This window comes from Lepisosteus oculatus, chromosome 29 (genome assembly GCF_040954835.1).
Source record: "Lepisosteus oculatus isolate fLepOcu1 chromosome 29, fLepOcu1.hap2, whole genome shotgun sequence".
Lineage (NCBI taxonomy): Eukaryota > Metazoa > Chordata > Actinopteri > Semionotiformes > Lepisosteidae > Lepisosteus > Lepisosteus oculatus.
The window spans coordinates 9,175,148-9,187,377 of record NC_090724.1 but is presented as its reverse complement, the minus strand read 5'-3'; the positions used below and the strand labels follow the sequence as shown (position 1 = coordinate 9,187,377).

Genomic DNA, 12,230 nt, shown 5'->3' with positions numbered 1-12,230 from the left:
AACTGCAAATCAAAATACGTTTTACAGATTTATTGCGTTAACGCAGAGTTTCTGCGCTGGGCCTCAGAGCAGAGGATGGCGCAGCAGGGTCGGGTCTGAGAGTCTGAGTGGGTGGGAATAGCTCGGCGCTCCTGCACGCAATGCTCCTTCCCACCCTCTCTGTTCCCAGATTCACAGGATATTTATGGTTTCCTGGAATTCTGTGCCAGGAGGGAACCAGCCCCAGGTGGAGTCCTTTCCACAGTTTCCTGTGACGGAGCGGAGGGTTCCTGTTCGTGGAAAGTCTCGACTTTCCCTGCCCGGCCGCCAGGCTGCTCGGGGACCAGGCGGGTGCCGGGGCGTGCTCGGGCTAGCGGCTCTGCTCCTGGAGCTGGGTCATCCTCAGGATCTGCAGCAGCACGGCCTGCACCTCCTCATCCATCCGGCCCTGGGGGTCACGGTACACACATCGTCACGCCCTCGCAGGCACGGCGGTGCTGCGACACACACTCGCAAGCTGCAATGCCCACAGACTGCCAGGCAGCAGGACCCACCTGGACCGCAGACAGCAGGTGAGCGCGATACACCGCCACCACCGCCCGGTGCTTCCGGTCCCAGTCCTGCGGACACACAGACACAGGCCAGGCTGAGCCAGACACACTCACAGAGGCAGGGAGAGACGCATGCACTGTGGTCTGCAGAGTCCAGCAGAAGACGGGCTGCCAGAGGGACGCGCAAAAGATCAGACAAAGGGAGGCTCAGTGAGACACACTGTCACCCCTCAGCTGGGCGTCTGTCCTCACTCACCTGGGCTCCTCACTCACCTGGAGCTGTTTCTGCAGCGCGGCTACACGGCTCTGCAAGGCCCCCTGCTGGCCCTGTGTGCTGGGGGCCACAGGAGGAGCGGAGGACAGCGGCGGGGTCAGGTTCCCTAGCGCCTCCTTCAGGCGGAACACCTCCTTGGACAGCTCTGTAATCTGACCACAGAGTCACCGGCTTATAAAGGCTCATTTTCACGGACTCTCCCGTCGATCGTCTGACTGCCCACGTCCGCCGCGCTACCTTGCGGTCCTTCTCCTTGACCAGGCCCTGGGCGTCCTCGATGCTGGTGCGCAGCTCCTGCAGCCTCCCCGACTGCGCCTGCAGGTCAGACAGCTGCTGCTGCGCCGCGGCCAGCTGGGCCTCCGCCGCCTGCCGCTCGCTCTTGTTGAACAGGGCCTCCCTCTGCACCTGGAACACCTGGGCACAGGCGTGGACAGATCAGGCCCAGCATCAGGAGGGCGAGGCGTTATAGGAAAGGAATCACGCTCTCGTCACACAGCAGCCTGATGCTTTCCAGGTTTGGCCAGCCGCAGGGCTCTGGCACAAAACGATGTAGCAGGAATGCATCTATATTCAATACCACATGTGTGGATATGCTACTTTCATAATTAAAGAGGCAGCACAATTGAAATTTAGGGCAGCTGGGTAAAACCTGCAGCGGATCAGACCGCTGTGTGTCGGGAGCAGGGGCGCGCCCCTCCAGCCTCTGACCTCGGTGCAGGTCTTCTCGTGTTTGCGCGTCAGGTCGTTCAGCTTGGCCGTGAGCGTGTTGACCTCCACCTGCAGGGTGCGCCGCTGGGCCTCGTGCTCCTCCCGCGACACGCTGCCCTCCACCGCCGCCCGGAGCGCGCCCAGCTCCGCCTCGCGCGCGGACAGGGAGAGGAGCGCCGACTGGGCCGTCTTCTCGCTCTCCTGCAGGGAGCGCTGCAGAGACTCCTAACACAAGGGAGACGGGCAGAGAGTGAGACGCTTTGGAGTCTGTGTCCTGCGTTGTCCAGTGCCCAGCAGATGGCTCCCTGCCCTCCCTCACCTTCACTTTCTCATGCTCCTCCCGGGACACAGAGTCGTTCCTGAGGGCCTGGAGCTCGGCCTGCAGCCTGGAGCTCTCCTGCTGGGCCTGCCCCTGCCGGGCCTTGTCCTCCTGGAGCTCATGATGAGCCTGGGCCAGCTGGTCCTTGAGGGCAGACAGTGCCACCTGGTGCTCAGACAAGGGCACTGACTCCTGCAGCCTGGCGGTCAGCCGGGCCCCCTCCTCCTGCTCCGCACGCAGCTGATCGCGGGCCGCTGCCGCCTCCCGCTGCGCCTCCTCAAGCTCCGCCCTCAGGGCCTCCAGGGCCCCTCCCCCTGACTCGTGGGTCGTGCGCTCTGATTGGTCTAAAACGACATCATCACAGGCTTAGCTGCATCTGGCTGAAGCTTCTCTAATCATTAGCCGATCCAGAATCAATCATTCTAATAAGAATCTCAGAGGCAAGAGGCAGAGTGACAATAAAAAAACACAGAAAAACTGGAGAGGATTGTTCTCTACCAGCCTCCTATTTCTAAGCACACTTAAGAACATAAAGCAAGAAGGTTTAAGGACCACTACAGGACTTTTCGTTGCTAGTACATTATTGTAGCAGCCGCCACGCCGCTAACCTCAGAAACACAAGAATCAGACTGATGCTCGTGTGAGAGAGAGGGAGGCAGGCAGAGAAGCCCTTACCTGGGGCAGAAGAGGGCTCTGACCCCTCGGACTGGTCTTCCTCCTCCTCCTCCTCTCCGGCAGCGGGGGGGCGCAGCCTCTCCAGCTCCAGCAGCGCCTCGTTCAGCCTCAGTGCCGCCTCCGACCTCTCCCGCGTGATCTCCTCCAGCTGGATGGCCAGGCTCAGCCGCATCTCCTCAAACTCCTCCAGGGACACAGAGCCCTCCGGCGCCCCCCGCAGGCTCTCCTCGCCTCGCCTCCCCGCTGTGTCCCCCTCTTGGTCTCTCACCGCCTCCCCACTGCTCTGCCTCTCTGCCAGGTCTGCCTCCAGCTGCCTCACCCTCTCCTGAAGCTGCCTTACTGCCTCCGGCTCCCCTTCCTCCTTCTCTGCTTCTCTTTCTGCTAGGGCTGCCTCCAGGTCCTTCACCTTGTCTCTGAGCTGCCTCACTTCCTCCACCTGTCCCTCCTGGCTCCGAGCCTCAGAGTCCTGACTCTGTGGGGAGGGGGCAGCCTCGTCCGCCACCTCCACAGAGTACACCCCCAGCCTCACCTGCTCCCTCAGCTCCTGCAGCTCCAACAGAGTCTCTGCATGCCTCGCCTCCAGCCTCTGCAGCCCCTCCCTCAGCTCCCCGGCAGCCTCGCCCTCCGTCTCGCCCTGCTCCCTCTGCCTCCTCTTGCTCTCCTCCAGCTCTGCCTCAAGCTGTTGGATCCGAGCCTCGGAGCCTTGCCTTTCTGCCTCGCCTGCCTCGCCGGCCTCCCCGCAGGCCTCAGCCTCAGCCTGGGCCTGGGAGTAGCGCTCCTGCAGCTCATCGAACTCCTTCTTCAGGGAGTCGTACAGGATGGCAGGGATGAAGTCCTCGCCCGCGGAGCTCTCCATCTCCGTGTCGTCCTTCTCGTACGTCTCCAACATCTGGGGTCAGACAGCATGTTGCGGTTTTAGATGCTGGCGAGGTATAGGGAAGCGATAACGGTGTAACGTAGTCCAGAGACTTTCTGGTAAAGCAATGGGTGACTGGCGTACAGCAGTGTGTTGGTCGCTGACCGACAGCGCCCCCAGTGGAGAGAGAGAGACGGACACAGGACAGAGAGAGAGGTCATGAGCTCCAGGCATGCAGAATGAGCTTGGTGAACTGACCCTGCAATGAAATGGCAAGAGAGAGGAGAGGAACAGCGGTACGATGCGAGATGGGAGTGCGGTGAACGTTACCGGCTCATCTGTACCCCCCACTGTGCAGCCAGGGGCTGCCCTCGAGTCTCCCTGCACGTCCGGATCGAGGCAGCCCCAGCGCCCCAGGATGCCTCTCCAAACCGGGCGCTCGGAGCTCCGCGCTGTCCCCGACAATGCGGGCTGCCTCACTCCCTGTCCTATTTAAGCTTCTCCGAGCTGCGCCTCTCTGTTAGGCACCTGACCCACTTTGTGGTGAACGCCTCTCCTGACAGCTTTCTATTTATACCCGGGCAGCGCACCATGGCAGAATGACTGGTAGGAGCCCCAGTGCTGCAGCCTTCAGAGACAAGAGAAGGGATCTGGTGGATAATATCTTGCTGAATGTAAATATTGCTGCCCCAGTCCCCTGCAGTAGACTCATTCCTCCCTGCCTGGCACGGCCCAGTTTCCCTGTTTCGCTGCGTCCTTCTCTCAGGGCTTAAGGATGTTGCCCTGCCAGTAGGGGCTCTGTGTCTTGCTGTGTGAGGCCTGTGTGTCAGCGTGCCTGTTACACTGTACCTGCACTTTAAGCAACAGGTCTGCATTCTGCACTGTCAGCTCCTCCACTTGTCTCTGCAGGGCAGCAAGAGAGTCGGGGTCCCCAAGGATCTGTGAAGCTGAAATGGAATTGGGGTTCCCCTGGCTTGAAACAGATTCTGGATCCAAGCTGCGGGACTGCCTGGACAGCAGCCGCTCTGCTCCTGGAGATACAGAGAGAGACACCAAGGTGAGAGGGAGGGTCACTCTTAAGGGATTTTCGGATGCATCAACTCAAACACATTTCCAAAACCACAAACGCCTCTAACGTTAGAGAGTGACCAGTCATTAAAAACTGTCCCCAGGGAGTCTCAGATTAACATTCTGAAAGAATGACGGGAAAACTATCTTCCCTGGGCTGCTTGCATATTAAGAGAATAAAGGTGGGATCAGCCAAACTGGAATCAAGTGATTGAGCGCTGACAGTAATCAATGAAGGGAGGCTGATAGTGACTACCAGACAAATGTTAACACAGCATGAATAAGAATCAAACAGAATCAGGTAATCCAATTGGGCTGTGTTCCTCTGTGTATTTTGTTTGTAATAAGCTCAGACGTTCTCAAAAGCCTCTGGTCAGCATGTGCTTTACAACTGGAAAACTGGAGCCAGAGCCTGACCTGTGAACAATCTGGCCCAGTCTCTTTCTCTCCCTATTTGTTGAGGGGGCTTCTTCTGGGCTCACCTGGGAAGTCCAGTGGCTCTTCGCTGTCGTCTGTGGCCTCGGAGTCGCTGGGGGCTCCCTCTATCACATGCGCCCCCCGCAGATCCCTGAGCTCCGTGCGGAGCTGCTCCCTCTCCCTCTCGGCCTCCTCCAGGCTCTCCCGCAGGACACACAGCTGAGAGCGGGAGACAGACGGGTTCCTGCTGTCCCATAGTGGCCGTGTGTGTGTGTGTGTGTGTGTGTGTGTGTGTGTGTGTGTGTGTGTGTGTGTGTGTGTGTCTGAGCAGCGCTGGTGTGTTGCAATGTGTGTGTATCTCAGCAGTGTCAGTGTGTTTGTGTATGTGAGCATTGCCAGTGTGTCGGCAGTGTGTGCGTATCTGAACAGGGAATGCAAGCTGGGGTATGCGAAAAGACGAATTCCTCATGCAAGCAATTGTATGTGGCCAATAAAGTGATGTTATGTTATGTTACGGTGCCAGTGTTTGGGCAGTGCATGTCTGGATGTAGTACCTCCTCCAGAGCTGTGTGGGCGCTGTGCTGCTGCTGCTCCAGGTTCTTGATCTTCTGTAGGAGACGTCCTCTCTCCAGCCGCAGTCTCCGGATCTCCTCAAACACCTCTTCATCCTCGACCTGCGCAGGGATGTGAACTTTATACAGTATATCCCCCATTTACACAAATTAGCATGGTAATGGGATATTAGTACTACATCCGAGTCCGAGACCATGAGACTAACAGACTCAAACTCAAACTCTCACCTTTCTGACACAGCTGAGCTGCCAGGAACCAGGCTGCAGAGCCTGTAACTCACCATGCTGGGCTCCGGGCGGCGCTGTGTTTCTGGAGACAGGGCAGGAGGTGTTGGGGGGCTGGGCGGCTCTGGGGAGGGGCTGGGGCCCTGAGTCACAAGATAAGGAGAGATCAGGACAGAACGACTGACATCCTTTCGACCCAAGTATCAACTGAGTAGCTTGCATTAAATCTGGTTAGCTATAATTAAGCCATCAATCAATCAATACTTTGATTAAAGTATTAAATTAATTAATTGAGATGAAAACATCTTAAACTCATTTACAGTATATACACAAGCCATATGAACTCCCGGGATGTGAAATCTACATGAAAATAGATATGTGCACCAGCCCTAATGTGTGAGAACGTGTAGATAATGGATTCTTTTATACATTTCAGCATTATAAAGATGCCCCCCAAACTCAACCTCTGTCTCGTACCTGTGGCGAGGGTGGGGTACCAGGTGGCGGGGGGGCTTTCCTCTTGCGGGGCCCTGTTCCCCGGCCCCCTGCAGGCAGGGGTGGGGGGGCCGGGGGCTGCTGGGGTCACAGGCAGAGGGACGGACAGACAGGACGAGCATCAGCGACAGGAGGAACAGCAACACAGAGGTGTCAGTCAGGAGGCCGTGGTTTCCCAGCCCTGCTGTTCCCTTGCTCAGTTCTCTCTGCCTGTCCTCCAAGGAGGTGGGTAGACAGCTACTGATGAGCGCTGACTGTGGACTGCGGGGCTCTGCACGGGCACGAACACCAGCACAGCCCTTGCGGATCAGAGATAGCACAGCAGCGCAGAAAGGGGCTCGCGAGCCGCGCGAGTGACTGCTCCGCCGGCCGGTCCCGAGAGGGCCGGGAGGAGCCGATGCTCTGAAGCGTGTCGGCCAGCGGAGCGTATCCCAGGCTTCCCAGCGGGCCGATCGGGCCTAGTCTGAGGGTTTGCTGAGCAGTGCTGCAGTACGATTCCAGCATGCTCACCCTTCACTTTGCTTCTGCAGGTCCCACATCAGCCTCTCTACCTTGCTTTTACCATGATCTCACTGTGCTGCGCTGCACTGCGCTCATGTACAATGGTAACTGTCACGGGACTGTGGTTTCTGAATGGGAATGGACCGAACCGAACCGACCGGGTTTACCTCCTCGCTGGAGCCCGACTCCGTGGCTGCGGGGTGCATGGGGAGAGACACAGACAGCGAGAAACATTAACCCCCTGCACTGCGCGGCCGCTCTCACGCACACAGAGAGAGGTGCCTCAGTGTGACTCACCGCCGCCCCCTGCGTCTCCGGAGGAACGCTGCAGCAGCCGCAGGACGCGCTGGTTGCCCGTGGCGACGCTGTAGTGAGCGGCGGTGCGGCCCAGGGCGTCGGCCAGGCGGGGGTCCGCTCCGGCCCGGAGCAACAGCTGCGCCGTCTCCAGACTGTCGCTCTCGCAGGCCAGCATCAGGGCCGTCCTGCGCAACGGCACAACGCGCGGCCTGGTCACGTCGCGAGTGTACACAACACCGCGCTGCGCAGCGCTACACAACCGTGTCACAACACAGCACCGTCACAATACTGCGAGACACCGCTCCACACCGCCTCTGCGCTGGGACAAGGCTGCACAACCGCAGAGCACCGGGAGCCGCCCGTACCTCCCCTGGCTGTCTTGCAGGTTGACTGAAGCTCCCCGGTCCACCAGAAAGGCGCACAGCTCGACCCGGCTCATCTGGGCCGCCAGAATCAAGGGGGTGGAACCGTCCTGAAGGAGAAGCAGCAGCCCCCGGTCAGCATGTCCACTGGCACACCTCCCCCATCCCTGCAGCTGGGTACACTCACCCCATCCTGAGCGTCCAGAGAAGCCTTGAAGTCCCACAGAGTCTGCGTGCATGCCAGACACCCGCTGACCGCTGCCCAGAGAGAGAGAGAAGAGTGAAGAAGGAGAGAGAGAGAAAGGGTCAGTCACACAGCCCTGAAGGAAAGGGTTCACTGAACTTCCCGCCCTGTGCCCGTTGCATGCTGGGATAGGCTCTGGAAAATGGAGCAAGGGTTTATTGAACTGTTTCTTGGGCTGGTGTCTAACTGAAACCAATGGAGGGGTATTAGGGTGCACCACACTGTGCTGTGCTACACGGGGGGGGATTCCAGGTGCTTGGCTGGAATCGGGGTTACACTGGGGGGGTTTACGGAGGGCAGTGCAGGTTTCGGGTCTCACCGGCGTGGTGGAGCGCGGTCCTGCCGTGAGCGTCTGTGGAGTCCACCGGCACGCGCTCCTGCAGCCGGGGGACACAGGCAGTGAGGCTCAGGCAGAAAACAGATTCCAGGTTTAAAACAGCCAAAAACTGAAAGAGTCACTAAAATTAAATCTCCTTTTTTATTGAACTACTGTAGAATTAAGGCAAACGAGCCCATCCTCTCTGGCTCTCTGAGGGTCGACTGGTTAGCAGAAAGCATTGCTTTGAATGACACAAGGGCACTGTCCAGTCAGGACTCTACTGGTACAAGGGCACTGTCCAGTCAGGACTCTGCTGGTACAGGGGCACTGTCCAGGACTCTGCTGGCCCAAGGGCACTGTCCAGTCAGGACTCTGCTGGCACAAGGGCACTGTCCAGTCAGGACTCTGCTGGCACAAGGGCACTGTCCAGTCAGGACTCTGCTGGCACAAGGGCACTGCCCAGTCAAGACTCTACTGGCACAAGGGCACTGTCCAGTCAGGACTCTACTGGCACAAGGGCACTGTCCAGTCAGGACTCTGCTGGCACAAGGGCACTGTCCAGTCAGGACTCTGCTGGCACAAGGGCACTGTCCACAGCTCTACTCCCTCCCCATTTACAGCAGTAATACATCTGGGCAGAGCTCAGATACTGCAGCCCCCCTCTCCACAGCGCAGCAGGATGACCTCAGCCCCGCGCCCACCGGCCCCTGCCCTGGCTCACCTGCAGCAGTCTCTTCACACACTCGGGGTGCCCATTCCTGGCAGCGAGGTGCAGTGCGTTGAAGCCTGCGGGGGGGGGGAGGGGGAGGGGGGCAGAGAAGGGGGGTACCGTAGACAGAAAGAAGAGTCAGGTTCCCAGAGGCGCAGCGGAGGGGAGGGGAGGGTTGGACGAGGGCGATCAGAGGCAGAGAGAGGGGCAGGGAGAGAAAAAACGCCCCTTAGTCAAGCTGGCCAGGTCCTGTGACACTGCTCCTGTCCTTCACTGTTGCTGGCCTGTCTCCCGTGCGTCTCTGCCCGGCCGGGCGGCTGTGTCGGGGGAACGCTGTACCTGTGCCGTCAACAGAGTTGGCGTCCACTCCGTGTGTCAGGATGACCTCGAGGCAGTCCACACGGCCGCGTGCAGCACTCACGTGAAACCTGCAGCCCCCCGAACGAGAGAGACACACCCCCCCTCTGTCAGAGCACAAGCCCAAGACCCCTGGGTGTCTGGGTGGTGGGCTGTGCTGAGCGGGCGGCGGTCACTCACGCCGATTTTCCTTCGGGGTCCAGCTTGGAGGCGCAGAGCCCCTTCTTCACCAGCAGGGCGGCGACTCTCTCGGGGTCGTTCTGCTCCACCGCCTGCAGCAGGCGCTCATCGCTCTTGCCCCAGTCCTGACTCTGTGGGCGACAGGGAGCAAACCAGTGGCAGGCAGCTGGGTCAGACACCCATCAGAAGGTGGCAACCGTCATGCTTGTCCCGGCTGCTGGACGGCGGGGCGAGACAGCAGTGGCGTGGTGGCTGGTGACGTCACGATCTACCTCTGTCCCTTCTCCGGCTGCCGCAGAAAACCGGTCACCTGGAGACTTGGAGCACCTGGAGTCGGTTCACAACCAGAACCGTTCCAGGTGCTGCTCTGAATACGTACTCAGACCCGACACAGCTCGGGACTCTGCCGTTGAGTTTGGACACTGAGCCCCTTGATCGTTGTTTTTGCGTTTGTTCCCTTTGCTTGAGCTCTGACCCCTGCTTTGTGCTCGATCGTTTCCTTGATCACCCCCTCGGCTTGGGTTTACTGTCTGTTTTGGACTTCCACCTCTGGCTTTGAACTTTGACTGTAATTCGATCACGACTCCCAGATTCACTGTTGGCTTTGTCTGCTAGTTTCTCCCTGATCATGAATCTTTTCTTGTCCTGGACTATGCATCTGGGCTGTGACTGCCTGCACTGGGATGCTCTGTTTCACCAGTCTGCAAGCAGCCTGGTCCCTGATCCCAGAGTGTCCATCCATGCATCCATTGTATGGATGATTGAGAGATGATTTCCTGTGTCTCCTCTGACTCTCCTGGCATTCCTGGCCCTTGGCTACCCCCCCCCCCATCTCCAGTCCCTGTCCGCGGCACGCCGAGTGAAGGTACGTACCGCAAGCACGCCGAGACACGGGCAGAAGCGCTTCATGAGGCTCACCAGGAACTGGGGATCCATAGAGCTGAGAGAGCTGGAGGCACCAGCCCACAGAGAGTGACCGCGCTGACTGGGCTCCTGAAATACTGACTGACACACAGGCAGGCTGGCTAATCCTGACACACAGAGAAACTGACCTGGAGAGCCCCACGCTGACACACAGACTGACTCACATATCCCACTGACACACTGACACACAGATTGACTCACATATCCCACTGACACACTGACACACAGACTGATCCACAGAGCCCACTGACACACAGACTGATCCAGGGAGCCCCAGACACACTGACACACAGCCTGATCCACAGAGCCCACTGACACACTGACACACTGACTCAGAGAGCCCTACACACACTGACTGACCCAGAGAGCCCTACACACACTGACACACTGACTGACCCAGAGAGCCCCAGACACACTGACACACAGCCTGATCCACAGAGCCCACTGACACACAGCCTGATCCACAGAGCCAACTGACACACTGACACACAGACTGATCCACAGAGCCCACTGACACACAGACTGTTCCACAGAGCCAACTGACACACTGACACACAGACTGATCCACAGAGCCCACTGACACACAGACTGATCCACAGAGCCCACTGACACACAGACTGACCCAGAGAGCCCCAGACGCACTGACACACAGACTGACCCAGAGAGCCACAGACACACTGACACACAGCCTGATCCACAGAGCCCACTGACACACAGACTATCCCAGAGAGCCCCAGACGCACTGACACACAAACTGACCCAGAGAGCCCCAGACGCACTGACACACCAAGAAACTGACCCACTGAGACCTAGACACACTGACACACAGAACGACCCTCAGAAACCCAGACACACTGACACATTGAGAAACTGACCCACAGAGGCCCACACAGACTGACACAGTGATGCAATGACATACGTGCCCAGGCCAGGCAGACCTCAGCACTCAACCACACTGCACGCTCCGAATGGCACAGAGACACACAAGCACAGACAGCCAATAACGGGGGCTCAAAGACGAGAAGCTGCAATCTCATACATTACCAAGCAAAGACACACTCACTGACGGAGACTGCAAGGACAGACCAACAGTCAAGCTCAGGAAGGCACAGAAGGAGACACACTGTCCCCCACTGCAACAAGGAGGCAGACCGCAGAGAAGGACACACACTGGTCAGCGCTGTCCAGCCTCCTGGCCGTCAGAGCAATGATGCTGCTGCCTCCTCTGAGCACAGATCTCCGAGTCACCGACTGCACAGAGACACCAGCCCTGCAGTGAGTGCGTACCTGGCACACTCTGTCTCTGCACTTCTCTTTCTCTTTTTTTCTGTGTCCTTCTTTTCTCACCCTAACCCAATACTGTCTCTCCACTTGCCCCTCCCTCTCTCCCCCAGCTATGCTTGTTACTGTCCTCCTCTCCCCTCCTCCTGCGTCCTATCTAGGGTAAACGCTCTCCAGAACAATTTGCATCAGGAGCTGAAAGCTCAGCAGAAAAAGTACAGCTTACAGAGGAAGGGAGAAAGTGAAAAAGAAAAAGCGATAGGAAGAGTCTGGTGTGGGTCTTCACAGGAAAGGGACTGATACATGGATTGACCCCAAAAGATGAGCCTGGACAGCTTCCTCACTGAGGTGGAGTGATATTATTGAAATCACCTTAAGGCATTGCCAAACTCACGTGGACAAGTTCCATCATAAAAAGCATTAGAAATCAAATGTCATAGTCTGTTTCTTAATGGGTTTCCCTTCGTCTCGCCTGGAGAAAGACAAGTCTCTTCACCCAATTTCTTTGAAAGGAAATGAAGTTGTCTGCAGGGGCACACCCCGGTCTCTCCTGGGCTTCTGCACCTCAGGCTCAGAACCGCCCTGGCGCTCAATGGCAGAAACCTCCACACACGAGCGGCGCAGTGGGCCAGTAAGAGGCACAACAGCCTCACAGCTGAGTCGGAGGGCTTGAATCCAGCTTGAGGAGGTCATCTGTGTGGAGTTTGCATGTTTGCAAAATTCTCATTTTGTACAACTATTTCCCTTTCATTCATTTCTATAGTTTCCCAATTCTAGTCACACCTCAAACATGTTCATTATTTAATTTGAACCATTGTGATACTCTTTTCTCCGCCTGTCTTAGCCTGTACCTCCTCCTGTTCTGCTGGTGACTGCACTTCTTTAGCTACGGGACTCCAGAGAAACAGGACCGAAGG

General features: G+C 57.8%; 1 protein-coding gene across 1 annotated transcript; it reads right to left on the bottom strand.

Annotated features, from left to right (window-relative positions):
- Window positions 1-15: 15 nt before the first annotated feature.
- On the bottom strand, window positions 16-10,771 carry ankrd24 (ankyrin repeat domain 24). Its single transcript, XM_069185876.1, has 22 exons — window positions 9,982-10,771; window positions 9,109-9,239; window positions 8,911-8,999; window positions 8,584-8,648; window positions 7,863-7,920; window positions 7,487-7,557; window positions 7,303-7,409; window positions 6,938-7,122; window positions 6,741-6,833; window positions 6,482-6,597; window positions 6,122-6,220; window positions 5,701-5,787; window positions 5,402-5,521; window positions 4,913-5,066; window positions 4,212-4,393; window positions 2,507-3,395; window positions 1,832-2,175; window positions 1,513-1,737; window positions 1,042-1,218; window positions 804-956; window positions 534-599; window positions 16-427 (listed from the first exon to the last, which is right to left on the bottom strand). Exons 1-22 carry the CDS (start codon window positions 10,042-10,044, stop codon window positions 350-352), a joined length of 3,552 nt encoding a protein of 1,183 aa, XP_069041977.1. The 5' UTR covers window positions 10,045-10,771; the 3' UTR covers window positions 16-349.
- Window positions 10,772-12,230: the final 1,459 nt, after the last annotated feature.